A 13,937-nucleotide genomic window follows, 5' to 3' on the forward strand; every position below is an offset into this window, starting at 1 on the left:
TATTAATCAAGTAACTCTGACTTTCTCATATATTTTTCTACATCATATTTACACACTTATTTATTTATTTATCATTTCTTGTTTGTTTTCCTCTTCATAGTCCTTTCTCTGCACCTATTTCATATAGTGTGAGAAAAATACAATTGTTTATCGAAGTTGTCTATTTTTTAATTTTTTACTTAAAAATTAATCTAAACACATTTATGGTTTGTTAATCGAAGCTTGTCATGTACTCTTTTTATGGTGTATGAAGTGAAAAAAAAATAGAAAGAGATAACAACACTGTAAATGTGTATAGATATAATTGATGGTAGGAATATGTAAAACAAAAGACTAAATAGTAGTAAGACGTACTAGCATTTATTAGCATGGACCGTTTCAAGGTCCTTGTTGAATCATGAAAATTCAGCTAATTATTTAGCTTGCTCGTACATGGCAATAGGTTTTCTATGATTATAAGGAATCTGATCTGAAGCCATTAAGGTAACAAAAATACTTTTGAATTTTTTTACTTTTTATATCTACAAACTTTTTAATTGTTAAATGAAGAGAAAAATATATATTTTTTTATATTTTAAAATATATTATATTTATTTTATAAAATAATAGGAGAATCATTAAAAATAGACAACATAGCAAAGGTCGTACTGAAAGGCATGATGTAGTTGTCGATTTTTTTTTTTGAGAAAATATAATTGTTGAATTTCCAGGGAAAGGTTAATAAAACATAAAAAAAAGGGTTAAAAACTTCTCAATTTCAAAGTTGGAGACATCTTTGCATATTAGACATGAATTTAATTTGTACGTGTTAATTATGTTTACACTGGCTTTATTCTCATTGCTCTCTTAATCATTAGGAGAGCAACTTTTCGGTACTACTCTTGTTTAAGTCAACTGTTTGATATTCTATTTGTTTTTGGTCCACTCTTTTTGGTAAAGTATTTCGTGACCTTGTTCATTTTTGCTAGCAATGGCTATACACGTCCTTTTTGGGCCTTAGCCCAACTTTATCAGTAATACAAGGTTTCTCTTGCTCGTGGAACTTTTTCAATACTTTTAAAGCAAAGAAAACGAATTCATCTTTCACTGTGTTGGGGTTGTTCGTAATAGCAATAGTACTTAAAATAATGTCTTCATGAGGCAAATATATTTTTAAAAATGGAGATAAGTATTCTGTTAAGATATGCCGTTAAAATGCTTTTAGAATCGCCGTTAGGTGTAACTAATGGGTAGCTAGCTGGAGCAGTATCTTTTGACCTTAGTTTTCACTCATCAGCGCATAGTTATGGGTATTCTTGAATGAGAACTTGCCATTTACGAGTGGTGCTCTTGCTTGCCTAATTCCTAAAAGCTGCCACACTCGACAAAAAGGTTAAAGCTATTGAAGCTTTTGTTGAATCCGCAAAACAACTCGTAATCCGTCAGTGCCTAAAAATTGTTGTTCTTTTAATAATTACTTTTAAAATTATATTATAATAAATTTTAATTAATTAAAAAATAGTATATTAAAACTACTTTAATCTGATTAAAAATTATTGTACATGTGTATCTGGATGTTTAGTTTAATTTAGATTAAATTGATTTAAAAAATTATATCTAAAATTATATTTAATAAAAAGGTTTAGTTTTTGTGATTTTTAATTTTTTGGTTAATTTAATTTTTATGGTTTACATTAAATCACAGTAGTTTGTGTACATGTCTAATGGATGCATTATAGAATTAATTTGTTACGATTAAGGGAAGCCCAAATTTCAGCGTATCTTTAATTGTGTCACGAAATTTGGTGCATCTACTCAAATTTTTCAAACCCAATAAAGTGCTTGCCTTTCTCAATTTAGTTCTACAATCTAGGCTGCTGCTTTAGGTGTTACTAGGATTAGAACCAAATAATAAAATTATAATTTTATTACATTTATTATTAGATTAAATTTTAATAAATAAATATTATTATTAAAATTTATGAAAAATACGTATTTAGTTAAAATATATAACAATGAAAATATTTTTATACTATTATTTAATAAAAGTTTATATGCAAAATTATTTTAAAAGTTATATCGATGATAACTTTTCATTGCAATACAATTTTCATATCAATAATATATTAAAGTTAACCTCTAAAATTATATTAATAATATTGAATGCTATATTTATTAATGAATAATAACCAATGTTGATTTCTAAACTATTATCTGAAAATGAAATGATTAGTTATACACCATGTAATATCGTCGAGTATGTCAGCAGCCAAAACCCCCTCTTGATTTCCGTGTTCATCCTTTTTTTTTTCTTGTCATGTCATAGATAATATGACATTTAAAGAAGATGAGCTCATGGACAGGGTTTGATCTAAGTCATGTTTGAATGCCTGTGTATTTTTACTATGGCACTGTTAAAAATTTTGTTATCACATAAAATTTGCTTTGAAAACTCTTGTTTTAAATAGACTTTTAAGTCTTACATTTGCGAAGAATAGTTGTTAATTTTTTTATTGAGAGATTTAGAATTATCGTTATAACTTTGTTCAAAATATTTAAGATAAGTGAATTTGTATATTTTTTATAATTTTTAACTAATATGAGACTTTTTCTTCCAACATTTCTACTCAAATTTAGCTGGGTCTATTTAATCTAATTGTGACTTACATTTAATCTTCTTCCTAAATTTTTATTCCGTCGTTTTTATTCCTAAAAAACGGTCGAATATGATTGGTTGATCCTTTGAGTTTGGTTGGACATGAGGATGTTTTATTCTAAAAAAATTATTCCATATTTGAGCTATCCTCTTAATTTGAAGGATTGAAAAATATATACATTTGATTAATAATGAAACCAGCCCGTGGTCAATTGAACATAGAGGAATGAGCATGTTTAATGCCACATCGATCTGCATGAAAACAGAGAAGTTTAGAACCTGTAAATTTTGGTCTGCCACTCAGTCCTCGTTCATAATAAAATGTGAAATATTCCAATTAAAGAAATGATATTAAAAAGAGATAAACAAAACCTCGAAATAGAAACAAAAAGAGCATGGAAATTTAATGGATCATCGATCCATCAACGTTAAAGAGAGAGTCCAATTTCCATTCCAATATTCCCTTGAATAGTACTCATTTTGTTTTTCTCTAATTCCAACCATTCCTGCCAGAACCACCATTATCACTCCAACCTCATTTAAATAATAATATCTGTGTTGTACCATTTTACAAATACAGAAGAGAGAGGAACGGACCTCAGATTTCCCTTCAAATTCTCCCTTTCGTTCTCTTTCTATTTGCACAGTACTTTGAATCGATGACTAATCCTCAGCTTCCATAAATAACTACTTCCCTTTTCACTACCTTTTCGTTCAAACCACCATCCCCCAAAAAAACTCTCTTTCATTTCATATTTTTAATCTGGCTATATGACTACTGACATCTAGTCTCAGCAATTGTTTCGTCACTGCTTCAAATTAATTAAAACTTTCGCTATCTTCCTTCATCCCTAGTGGGAAGCTACTAAAAAGGCTACCACCTCCTCTCACAACAAATGCAATGCAAATCATAAGCCAGTTATGACATAATAAATAAACACATCCATTTCCATTACCATTACACTCTTTCTTCTATTCTCTTCTTCACAGCTCAGTTCCTCCTGGGGATTCTATGTCTTACTATATTTGCTTCATTAGATCCTTTTCCCATATCCTTGATTAAACTCTCATTCTTTTCCTTTCTTATGTATATTGTGCTACTGCACTGGCCCTTCTGTATCTGACCCAGATCTCTATTCTCTACCATGTCCATGTACACTTCTTCGCACACTGTGATGCCAACCTTTGCGCCTTTGCCAGAACCGGACCTCTCCTTAAACATAAGCCCACCCTTCTCTTCAGATTCTGAAACCAAACAAGTGGGAAGATACAATGGATTAACATTGACTAGAAAAACGCTTTACAACGATATGTGCTCAACCTCGGATTCTGGTAGCAGTGGAAGCGATTTAAGCCATGAAAATGGTCATCGTGAACCCACATTGAGCTTAGGCTTCGCAACGGTAGCTTTGAATCCTCATCCAGTGCAAGGACTCTCTAGAAACTTTAATCGCAGTCTCCACAACTACCAACCTCACATTTATGCTTGCGACTTCAAACGAAATGCTAGAATCATTCACGGTGTGAAAAGGACCATTAGAGCTCCTAGAATGAGATGGACTACGACCCTCCATGCTCATTTTGTTCACGCGGTTCAGCTACTTGGTGGTCATGAAAGTAAATCAATTGAAGATTCCAACTGCAGATTATGCTACATGCACGATTAGTTTTTATCGATATTCATTAGCTTCTTCATTAATTATTCTATCTCGTGAAAGTTTTATGCAGTTAATTTGCTTTGGACAGTATCAGGTTTTGCCTAATTTTGGGTTGTCACGTCTGTTTCAGGGGCAACTCCGAAGTCTGTGTTAGAGTTAATGAATGTTAAGGATCTAACTCTAGCTCACGTCAAGAGTCACTTGCAGGTGGGATTATTGTTCCTATCTCTCCATTCTTCATAATCTTTCCACTCAATTAATGAGTTTAATTTCTCTTACACTTTTTAACTCGACAAAATAAACAAATTCTATGTATATAAAGTTTCTTAGTCATTGCCTCAAGTAGTGGGGAAGGTAGAACAAGGACTAAGGACAAAGGGGTATCTAGATGGTAATCTTAGCGTTGTGGACTTTTCTTCTCATTTTATTTCATGCGGGGTGTTCATGCAGATGTATAGAACAGTGAAGAGCACTGACAAAGGCAGCACAGGTAGTTGGATGCTCCCTCTCCATGACCCCATTTTCATTTCTTCTATTATTATTATTCTCTTTGTTTGAGATCTTTGGTGATTCGAGTATGGCAGTGGCAGAAATTCTATGATTTGCTCTAGTACCGTTTCGCATTAATAAAAAACAAGATAATTTTTCTTTTTAAAATTAGTTTTTACAATTAAGAAAGGGATAAAAAAATGTACGATAACGTATGTTATTTAACTAAGAGTAAAAGAGAAAAATAAATTGTAAAAAAGGTTATAGAAGTCTAAAATAAATGTTGGTTGGGATATGAGTGAGTTTTAAGTATTGATGTGAATTATTAAGTTGGTGTCTGATAAAGCAAGAGCAATGGCTCTATCGGCGGTGAAGTTGCAGGTTATGGGCAGACAGATACGGGGTTGAGCCAAAAGCCAGGAATTGTCGATCTGCATGGAGACTCAGCTTGTGAGAGAGCCAATTTGCCACATCCACTACAAAAATACCAAAGGTATGGATTTCATTCTATCCCTCTTCTCTCCTGTAATTTTGGTTTGAGTGGATATTCTAAATTCTTTGGTTGATGGCGTCTACTCTATGCATTATTATCGTGAACGTGTTTTTTTTTTTCAATTTTTTAAACATACATTTAATGATATATAACAAAATTTTATTAAAAAAATATATCATTTATCATTTTCAATAAAATTTTAATATTTATTAATTTTTCATCACCAGGTTCTACGATGAATAGTCTACCAGCTATGAATAGGTTTAGACAAAGAAAACTTAGGGGTTTCTGTAGACAGAAATGCTTTTTTACATCTAGACAGAAACACTCTTATAGTTTGAAGTATGTTTTTTAGCATATGTATATATAAAATATTAAAGAAGCGATATAGTATTATATACAATATTAATATTTAATAATTCAATTAATAAAATTATTCTGTAGTGCATGTGTGGGTGGTCATTTATTTCATATTTGGATTGAGCAATGATTCACGATCATCTCACTTTACACGGAGTTTTTCTTTCTTCTTTTTCCTTATTATATCCTATCATCATTTTGTATTTAACTAATTTACATAGTTACAAATAAAGTGTAAAGTATAAAAGAATGTGAAAGAGTCGTTATCTACGATACAAGTATCCATATCAGTATATCGTATCTGTAACCTTTATTTATTTCCTTCTCCAAGTAGAACATAATACGCTAACGAGAAAATTTCTCTCTTTTAATTATTATTTATTGCACGCTTGATCTATTTTTAAAAAAATATTTGTTTATTTAAAAGTAAACAAGAATTTGCTTAAAAAAGCTATTCTAAACACATTTTTTGTTGCTAGTACCTTTTCCTTGTTAATTAGAGAAATTATAAAGATAATTAAAAGGGACAAGTGGTTTATATCTGCCTGAAATAATTGAGAAATTATATAATTTATTGATTTTCACCTAATCGTTTTATTAATTGGCTTTTTTTAGCTCTGATCTTACGTTGTGATTACGTTGAGTGTTAGTTAAAATGTGATTACCAGCATCACAGGCTTAGATAGTCTCTGATAATGGTGATTATTCGATGCATAGATTTTCCATTTCCCTTTCCGCCTTGATATTACTATATGCTTTTCACATCTGACTCCAAGTTCCTTGCCAAATTGAAACATTTCGATGTTGACAGTTAGTTGTCACGTTACCATCAAAAGCCAATCGTAAACAGCTAACGAATGCTTGCACGATTCATATTTTTAGCATTTGGGCACGAAGTTTTGCTTGCCTCTATAGAGTCTTAAAATAAGCTTAGCTATTGCTTTGGTTGCTTTATAACATGTTTACCTTCTTTACACACTAATTTCTTCGCTCACTTTATACATTCAGGGCGTCATCGCAATCATCAATAGGGACAAAGACAAATAACTACCTACAAAAACCCGAAATCAATTCGATGTATTCTCATCTCAAAGGAAACCAAACCATGGTAAGTTGGTAACCATAGACTCGGAACTTGACCAAACATGGCATACAATTTGGCTAGCTGTATAGTTTGCATGTACTATATAATCGAAATACTACTTTTTATTATATATTTGAGTAATAATATTTAAACAGTTGGGTGGACAGCATTATGGAGGCCTGTCGAATTGCATGAAGGAGAGGTTGGATTCTAGCTCTTTGTCACGTTCCGATGTGATGCTTGATCTAGAGTTCACCCTCGGAAGGACCACTAATTGCAAACATACCACGCGGAATCACCAACAGCATTAGCTCTTCCCCCAATTAAGTGTTAAATATATATACTAACATTTATTTTGTCCCTTAATTAAGCACTCCTCCTACTATATATGGATGAAGAGAGGAACTAGACATTCGTATGTATGAATGAATTTTATCTATGATATATATTTATTAGCTTTGTCTAGCGATGAGGGAAGAGGATGATGGATGCTTGCTAGGAAACATTTGCTTCCGTCCAAAGAATTCAGAATATCGTCTTTGAGGTCATTTTCAGTGCAAGGTATAAGAGTAAAAGAAATATAATGGATCTTTCTGACAATGGACCATGTGTTGCAATTTTTGTTCAGAGGAGGACCCATTCGCATTCGAGAATACTGGTATCCATCAGGTGGGTCAAGATTTATGCGAGACTATCATCACATAATTTTCAGATCATGTATCTACGAGATTTATGATTTTTATTTTTTTTTAAAAAGCGATAAATTTCTTCCTTTCTTTTTTACCAAAATGTTCATAGTTTTTACTTCCATTTTGTTCCAGAATTTATTTGATTTGAATTTTTTATCTACTATTTTTATAATTAATTGTAAAAACTACCACCTTATTTTACTTTTGGTTTTAATTTTTTTTTTATAGATTTATATAAGAAACGATGGAATTAAAATTTTTACATTTTCACTGTTTTTTATTTCAAATATTTTAAAATAAAAAGAAAATAATTTTTTGAAATCCTAAAGGGGGGAGGGGGTTGTAAATCTTGCAACTCGTTCATGACCGACACACGACTTGCGCCGGCCGGTTGGCTCTCTACTCATTGGGCCCATTAAGCTTTGTCATTGTGTGTAATAACTCACAAATAAAAGCCCATCCATTGACAAAAAAGCCCATCCGTTCGGGCAACCTAAACAAAATTTCTTTACCACTGTCATAGTGCATGGGGTCAAAAGCAATTTTTTCTCGAGAATTTCTAAATCGACAGAGGAAGATTTCCTTTCAAAAAAGGGAGATCACTAAGGAATGAAAACTTTTAATCATAGAAGTTAATATGCTTTGAAATGATGCTTGCACAGTAATAAACCAGTGTGGTTGATGGAATATTTATGCTTCTCCGTCAAATTTAATCAACGACTTTGATTAGTTAGCAACCTTTCGTTAAAATTTGTGCAATAAATTTCATACTCTTAACAAAATTTTTCTTATAAACTCAATACAGGCCGAGGCCGATCTTCTAAATCATTTAACACGTTACAGTAAAACCACCAAGCTATTTAATGAGTTTATTCAATAGCATGGGAGTTTTAAGAAAAATTTGTTAGGATAAAGTTGTTCAACTCACTTACATCAAAATCTCTTTTTTTAAACGTATTTTTGTTATTTTTTTTCATCCAGGGCATAAAAATATCAATCATATGATAGCTTTGTGAAAACTAACGGAACTGGTTATTGTCCGATCTCATTCTGATCATGACATCATTCTTGTCCTTTACTCAGTGTATCTATCGTTCAATTTTTGGAGCTCTGCAACACTGCCAATATTATGATGACATGAGTCAGCAATCGAAGCATAAAATAGCCATGCTATATGATCGTCAAATTTGAGCATCCTTAATTTTCAGTGAAGGTTCGTCCCTCTTTCTTAACTGATTGGGAGGGTAGATTGGACAACTTGTGGCAATGATTTTTAAGCCGAATGGCATCTCTTCCCTGTTCAAGAGTAGGGCTTTGTTTGGCATGCCATTTTAAGAAGGTAAGAATAGAAAAATATTAGATGGATAAAATCTATTTCTTGTTTTGGTTGGTAACGGATTAGCTAAAGTAATTTGGGGCGACAAAATGACAGTGAAACCAAGCCTGAAGGCTGAGAAACATATTACAAGTCAAGTTGCATCTAGATCATGTTAATTTTTCTTTAAATTTAAGCTGTTAATTTACACCTGCATGCGTTTTCGTTTAAATTGTTTTCTCTGTCATACATTATTATAAATTCCACTTTATACAACACGATTAAAACCTCTGCCATCACTTGAAACCCCAATAATTGTAAAGGGAAGAAAAAATGGTTTTGTATTCTAATGTCTACCCCACGGCATTGGCAAATGACACCGTAAAAAAATAAAAATAATATATATATATATATCAATTAAATAAAAAATTCAAATAGAATGTAAGAATTTTTTTAAATTTAAATTAGTGTAAGAAAATTTTGTCCTTATATATATACAAATAATAATGTTCTATGTATATAAAGATAATTTTTCGTCTGAGTGTTAAAACTATATATTAAGATAATTTTTTAATAATTGAGACGAATTTATTTTAATCTTTATTTGATCTGAATTTTATAAGCAAGTTATTTAAATTTAAACTCTATTTGATCAAATTAGATAATAAACAAGACGATATTAGATTAACCTAATTTATTGACATAATATATTAATTTTAACATTATAAACAATATAATTATATAAGGAGCTATATTTAAAAAAAATATTTTAAAGCATATATTTTAAAATAAAAAATTAATATAAATATAAAATTATATCATACAAAATATTATGTATCAAATTATTAACTTTTATTACCAATATATCATCATTAAAATATATAATTTTCTAAAAAAATGAAATTAAATCGGATTATAAAAGACTTGAAGCATAACTCAAATTCATAAAATACTTATAATCTGATTTCTGAAACATGAACTTGAACCTTTCATAGTTACGTTCTATTCATACCAAATTAGTGGAATAGGATGAATCTTTAACACTCCTTTTTGCTCACACCTCACCATGTGGCTTAACTAATGATTTGAAATTGCAAACAATCTGTTGTCTACTTGTACACAAGTCCTGTTCCTGTCAGCATTTACTATTTTTTGAGGAAGTTAAACATGACATTCGTTTAACTTAACATTGTTGAATTTATGTTTGAAATACTAAGATATCTAACATGTTGAATTTGTTTATTTGGCCAACATATACCCTGGTAAAGTGAAGGCTAGTCAGAAACCCCTTTCTTAAGATCCGGCATGCTTCATGATATTGAATCTAGCGCGATTTGCAATATAAAATGATTAAGCGCCATATCTATTTTGAGCAATCTGTTCTGAACCATGAATTGTTCTTTACTATTAACAATTGTAGCTACTCTAGGGTCCTCTTGTTATTTCTCTGGTACGCTTTTCTAGTAAAGAAGAGAATGAAAGGAGGTAACAAGAGTAAAGAGGCTCCAGTTCCAGCTGGTGTATGGCCAGTTATTGGTCACCTCCACCTTTTGGGTGGTGATGATCAACTTCTTTATCGAACACTTGGAGCAATGGCTGATGAACATGGGCCAGCATTCAATATTTGGCTTGGTAGTCACAGAGCATTTGTGTTGAGTGACTGGGAAGTGGCAAGAGAATGTTTCACAACTAATGACAAAGCACTTGCCTCACGTCCCACAACAGTTGCTGCAAAGCACATGGGCTACAACTATGCCGTGCTTGGTTTTGCGCCTCACAGTCCGTTTTGGTGTGAAATGAGAAAGATTGCAACTCTTGAACTTCTTTCCAACCGCAGGCTTGAAAGGCTTAAGCATGTTAGTGTCTGAGCTCAACGTGGGTATGAGGGAGTTATACAACTCTTGGGTCCACAATAGCGCTCAGTCTGTGCTTGTGGAGCTAGATAGATGGTTGGAGGATTTGATTCTTAATATGGTGGTTAGAATGGTGCCCGGGAAACGTTACTTTGGTGCCTCATCTGTGTGTGATGATGATGATGAGGCAAGGCGGTGTCAGAAGGCTATTGATCAGTTCTTTCATCTGATTGGCATTTTTGTGGTTTCAGATGCGATTCCGTTTTTGCGTTGGTTTGATGTGCAAGGGCATGAGAGGGCAATGAAGAAGCAGCTAAGGAGTTGGATGCTCTACTTGAAGGGTGGCTACAAGAGCATCGGAAGCAAAGAGTTAATGGTTAAGACGGAGGCTGAAAAGGATTTCATTGATGTCATGTTGTCACTTCAGGAGGGAGGTCATTTGTCTAATTTCCAATATGATTCGGATACAAGTATCAAATCCACATGCCTAGTAAGTGAGAAAAAAAAAGAACTTAATTTGTTCTTGTAATAATTAACTTTATATTGCCTTTATTATCTCAACAAGTACCTGAATTGATTTATGATGCTTTAGGATATGTGCTATCAGAGGAAGAATTCATAGTTAATTGCCTAGTAAGCCATAGCTACCCAAATCCCTCAAAGGTTGTTTGTGCTATCATATTTGTTATGCTTTGTCGGTGAAAATCACCAATATTCTGACGTTATTCTGCCACCTAGCTGTAGTTAAGAGCTATATGGACAAACTTCTTAAACATGAATTGACAAGAGGGAAATGAAATAAAAAAGTAAATAGAATCAAATTTCTCCGCAAGTACATGCAAATTTAATAGTGCTCAACAGTGTTATACCTTATAAAAAGTATTGTCTAACTGGATCAAGTGCTTGTAAGTTGTAATAGTTTGTATTTTTTTATGTTACTGTTGTAGTTTGATTACTATACTATTCTTGTTTTTTTCCCGGTGAACGTGTGCAGGCTCTTATAGTTGGTGGCAGTGATACCACAGCAGGCACACTTACTTGGGCCATCTCATTACTGCTCAACAATCGTCAAGCATTAAAGAAGGCACAAGAAGAATTGGACTTGAATGTTGAGAAGCATCGGCAAGTTGAGGAATCAGATATAATAAACCTTGTATATCTTCAAGCCATTATCAAGGAAACCCTGCGACTATACCCAGCTGGTCCACTCCTAGAACCAAGGGAAGTCCAAGAAGATTGTAATGTTGCTGGTTATCATGTTCCTGCTGGAACACGCTTGGTGGTTAACTTGTGGAAGATTCATAGGGATCCAAGGATTTGGCATGACCCTTCTGCTTTTCGACCAGAGAGATTTGTGACAAGCCATGCACTTGATGTTAGAGGTCAAAACTTTGAACTCATTCCCTTTGGCTCTGGTAGAAGGTCATGTCCTGGCATGTCCTTTGCACTCCTAGTTGTTAACACTTGCTCGTCTGCTTCATGCATTTGAATTTGCAACCCCATCAGATGAACCAGTTGACATGACTGAGAGTCCAGGTTACCATTCCTAGAGCAACTCCATTGGAAGTTCTTCTTACTCCTTGCCTTCCAGCCAAATTATATGCCTAATAAGTATTTAACGGATGTTCTAATAAAGTCAATTTCAATAAGGAATTGATTATGAAATTCTGTGTTTGATATAAACTTAGGCCACGAGGCCATTAGGCCCATTACAATGAGAAGTCCCGAGTCATGTCATGTGTTAAATTAACCTAGTGAAATTTATTCATATCAATATCACGAGAAAGATGTGAATTTGATTTTTATTGTTTGTAAAATTTATAAAAATAATTAAGTAAAACGTCTTTTTAATTTTCAATGTATATAATCATTAATTATTTTAGTTTTTATAACTTTAAGAATATAATCTATAATCTAAAAAATATATCATTTTACTCTCCAATACAAGTAATTGTTAGTCATTTAATTATCAATGTATTATCTAAACATTAGTTAATCTAATGAATAAGATAATTTAACATGTTAAGTGTCATGTAGACATGATACATAATATTTAATCAACTAATTTAATCTTCATAAAATTCTAAGTTTAGAGATTATTTAGAAATTAAAATAGCAAATCTTAAGAAAAATAAATTTCAAGACACCACTTTGTCATATTATTATTAAATGTTATGTGATATGATTAACTAAGTCAGCTTGTTTGTTAAAAAAATTAATATCTAAATGATGATATAGAATAAAATGATTAACAATTACATATATCAAAAAATTAAGTGATTGATGATTGCATACATTAAAGACTAAAATAATATTTTGTTCATATTATGAATTGTTTTGATAATTTTCAAAATTATATGTATTAAAATGATTCATAATTATATATGTTGAGAATTAAAATAATATTTTAATTAGTTTAAGAACTATTTTAATGAATTTTAAAAATAATAGGATAAAGATTGATAGATTACTCTTAGTGTTACTTTAGTAATTCTACATTCAAGTTTTAATTAAAAAAAAATGAAAACCATATACTGAAAATAATACTTTTTTAAAAATCTCAATGGACATGAAAAGTCAAAACAAAATAAGAGTGATAAGGAAGAATTCTTTATTATTTATTATAATGAAAAATTTTAAAAGAAGAATAAAAAAATATATCAGGAGTGGTGTTAAAAGTAAAAATGGAAAATTGTCAATTCCCAGCTGATTAAGTGTGATAGATAGATTTATTAAAGATTAAGATTTAACAACAATAAATGTAGATTTCGATATTGGATTTGAGTATCGCTCTTTTTAGTTTTAATCCAATCTTCTTTGTGCCCTTTATTTTTTGTTGTTGTTCAAAACCTTACTGGACTTGAAGCCGAAAACAAAGTCCAGTAGCTGATTTTGGTGAACTGATTCTCTATATTCAGTAGCCCAAAATTATTTTCCGACTATCCATCCAAACCAACCTATTCGTACTACTGGTCATTTTTACCATCCAAACCAAGCCCAAAATAACCATTTATGTTATAACTTTAACTATAAGATTTATTAAAATAAATTAAACTAAAGTAATTTACTAAAATGAATTAAAAATAACTTCTAAAACTCAAACTATATTTTATAGGTTATTTATAAAAAAATTCAAAACAGGTCACATGTCAATGAGCGATTTCATTAGTAAATATTTAAATAATTTTTTATTATTCAAAACATATTTGTAAATTATATATAATTTTTTATGAATTTAAATTTACAAAAAATATAAATCAATCATACTTTTTTAATATTTTTATTTATGAAGACAGGTAACAAAATTCTAAAATAAATTTAATTCATAAATTTTGAAAATATAAAAACACTCAAATAAAAG

The 13,937-nt window shown here is 31.2% G+C and overlaps 2 protein-coding genes across 2 annotated transcripts; both read left to right on the forward strand.

The window, feature by feature from the left end:
* The first annotated feature begins 3,780 nt into the window (after positions 1-3,780).
* Positions 3,781-7,100, forward strand: LOC113866280 (probable transcription factor KAN4). The gene is made up of 6 exons (XM_027501161.1): positions 3,781-4,252; positions 4,424-4,500; positions 4,744-4,783; positions 5,158-5,275; positions 6,644-6,743; positions 6,875-7,100. Exons 1-6 carry the CDS (start codon positions 3,781-3,783, stop codon positions 7,028-7,030), a joined length of 963 nt encoding a protein of 320 aa, XP_027356962.1. The 3' UTR covers positions 7,031-7,100.
* A 3,012-nt stretch (positions 7,101-10,112) lies between these two features.
* Positions 10,113-12,184, forward strand: LOC113865890 (cytochrome P450 82C4-like). Its single transcript, XM_027500684.1, is given in 8 exon segments — positions 10,113-10,151; positions 10,154-10,581; positions 10,583-10,884; positions 10,887-10,953; positions 10,955-11,066; positions 11,571-12,031; positions 12,033-12,113; positions 12,115-12,184. Coding segments are annotated over 8 exon segments (1,560 nt in total).
* The last annotated feature ends 1,753 nt before the right edge of the window (positions 12,185-13,937 follow it).

This window comes from Abrus precatorius, unplaced genomic scaffold (assembly GCF_003935025.1).
Source record: "Abrus precatorius isolate BTA unplaced genomic scaffold, Abrus_2018 Scaffold4, whole genome shotgun sequence".
NCBI classification, from domain to species: Eukaryota; Viridiplantae; Streptophyta; class Magnoliopsida; order Fabales; family Fabaceae; genus Abrus; species Abrus precatorius.

Bases quoted from the DNA above. Each gene is read 5' to 3' on its own strand.
- LOC113866280 (XM_027501161.1), top strand. From the start codon at position 3,781: ATGTCCATGTACACTTCTTCGCACACTGTGATGCCAACCTTTGCGCCT. The intron at 4,501-4,743 runs GTGGGATTATTG...GTGTTCATGCAG, and splicing joins ACGTCAAGAGTCACTTGCAG to ATGTATAGAACAGTGAAGAG. The intron at 4,784-5,157 runs GTAGTTGGATGC...TCGGCGGTGAAG, and splicing joins CACTGACAAAGGCAGCACAG to TTGCAGGTTATGGGCAGACA.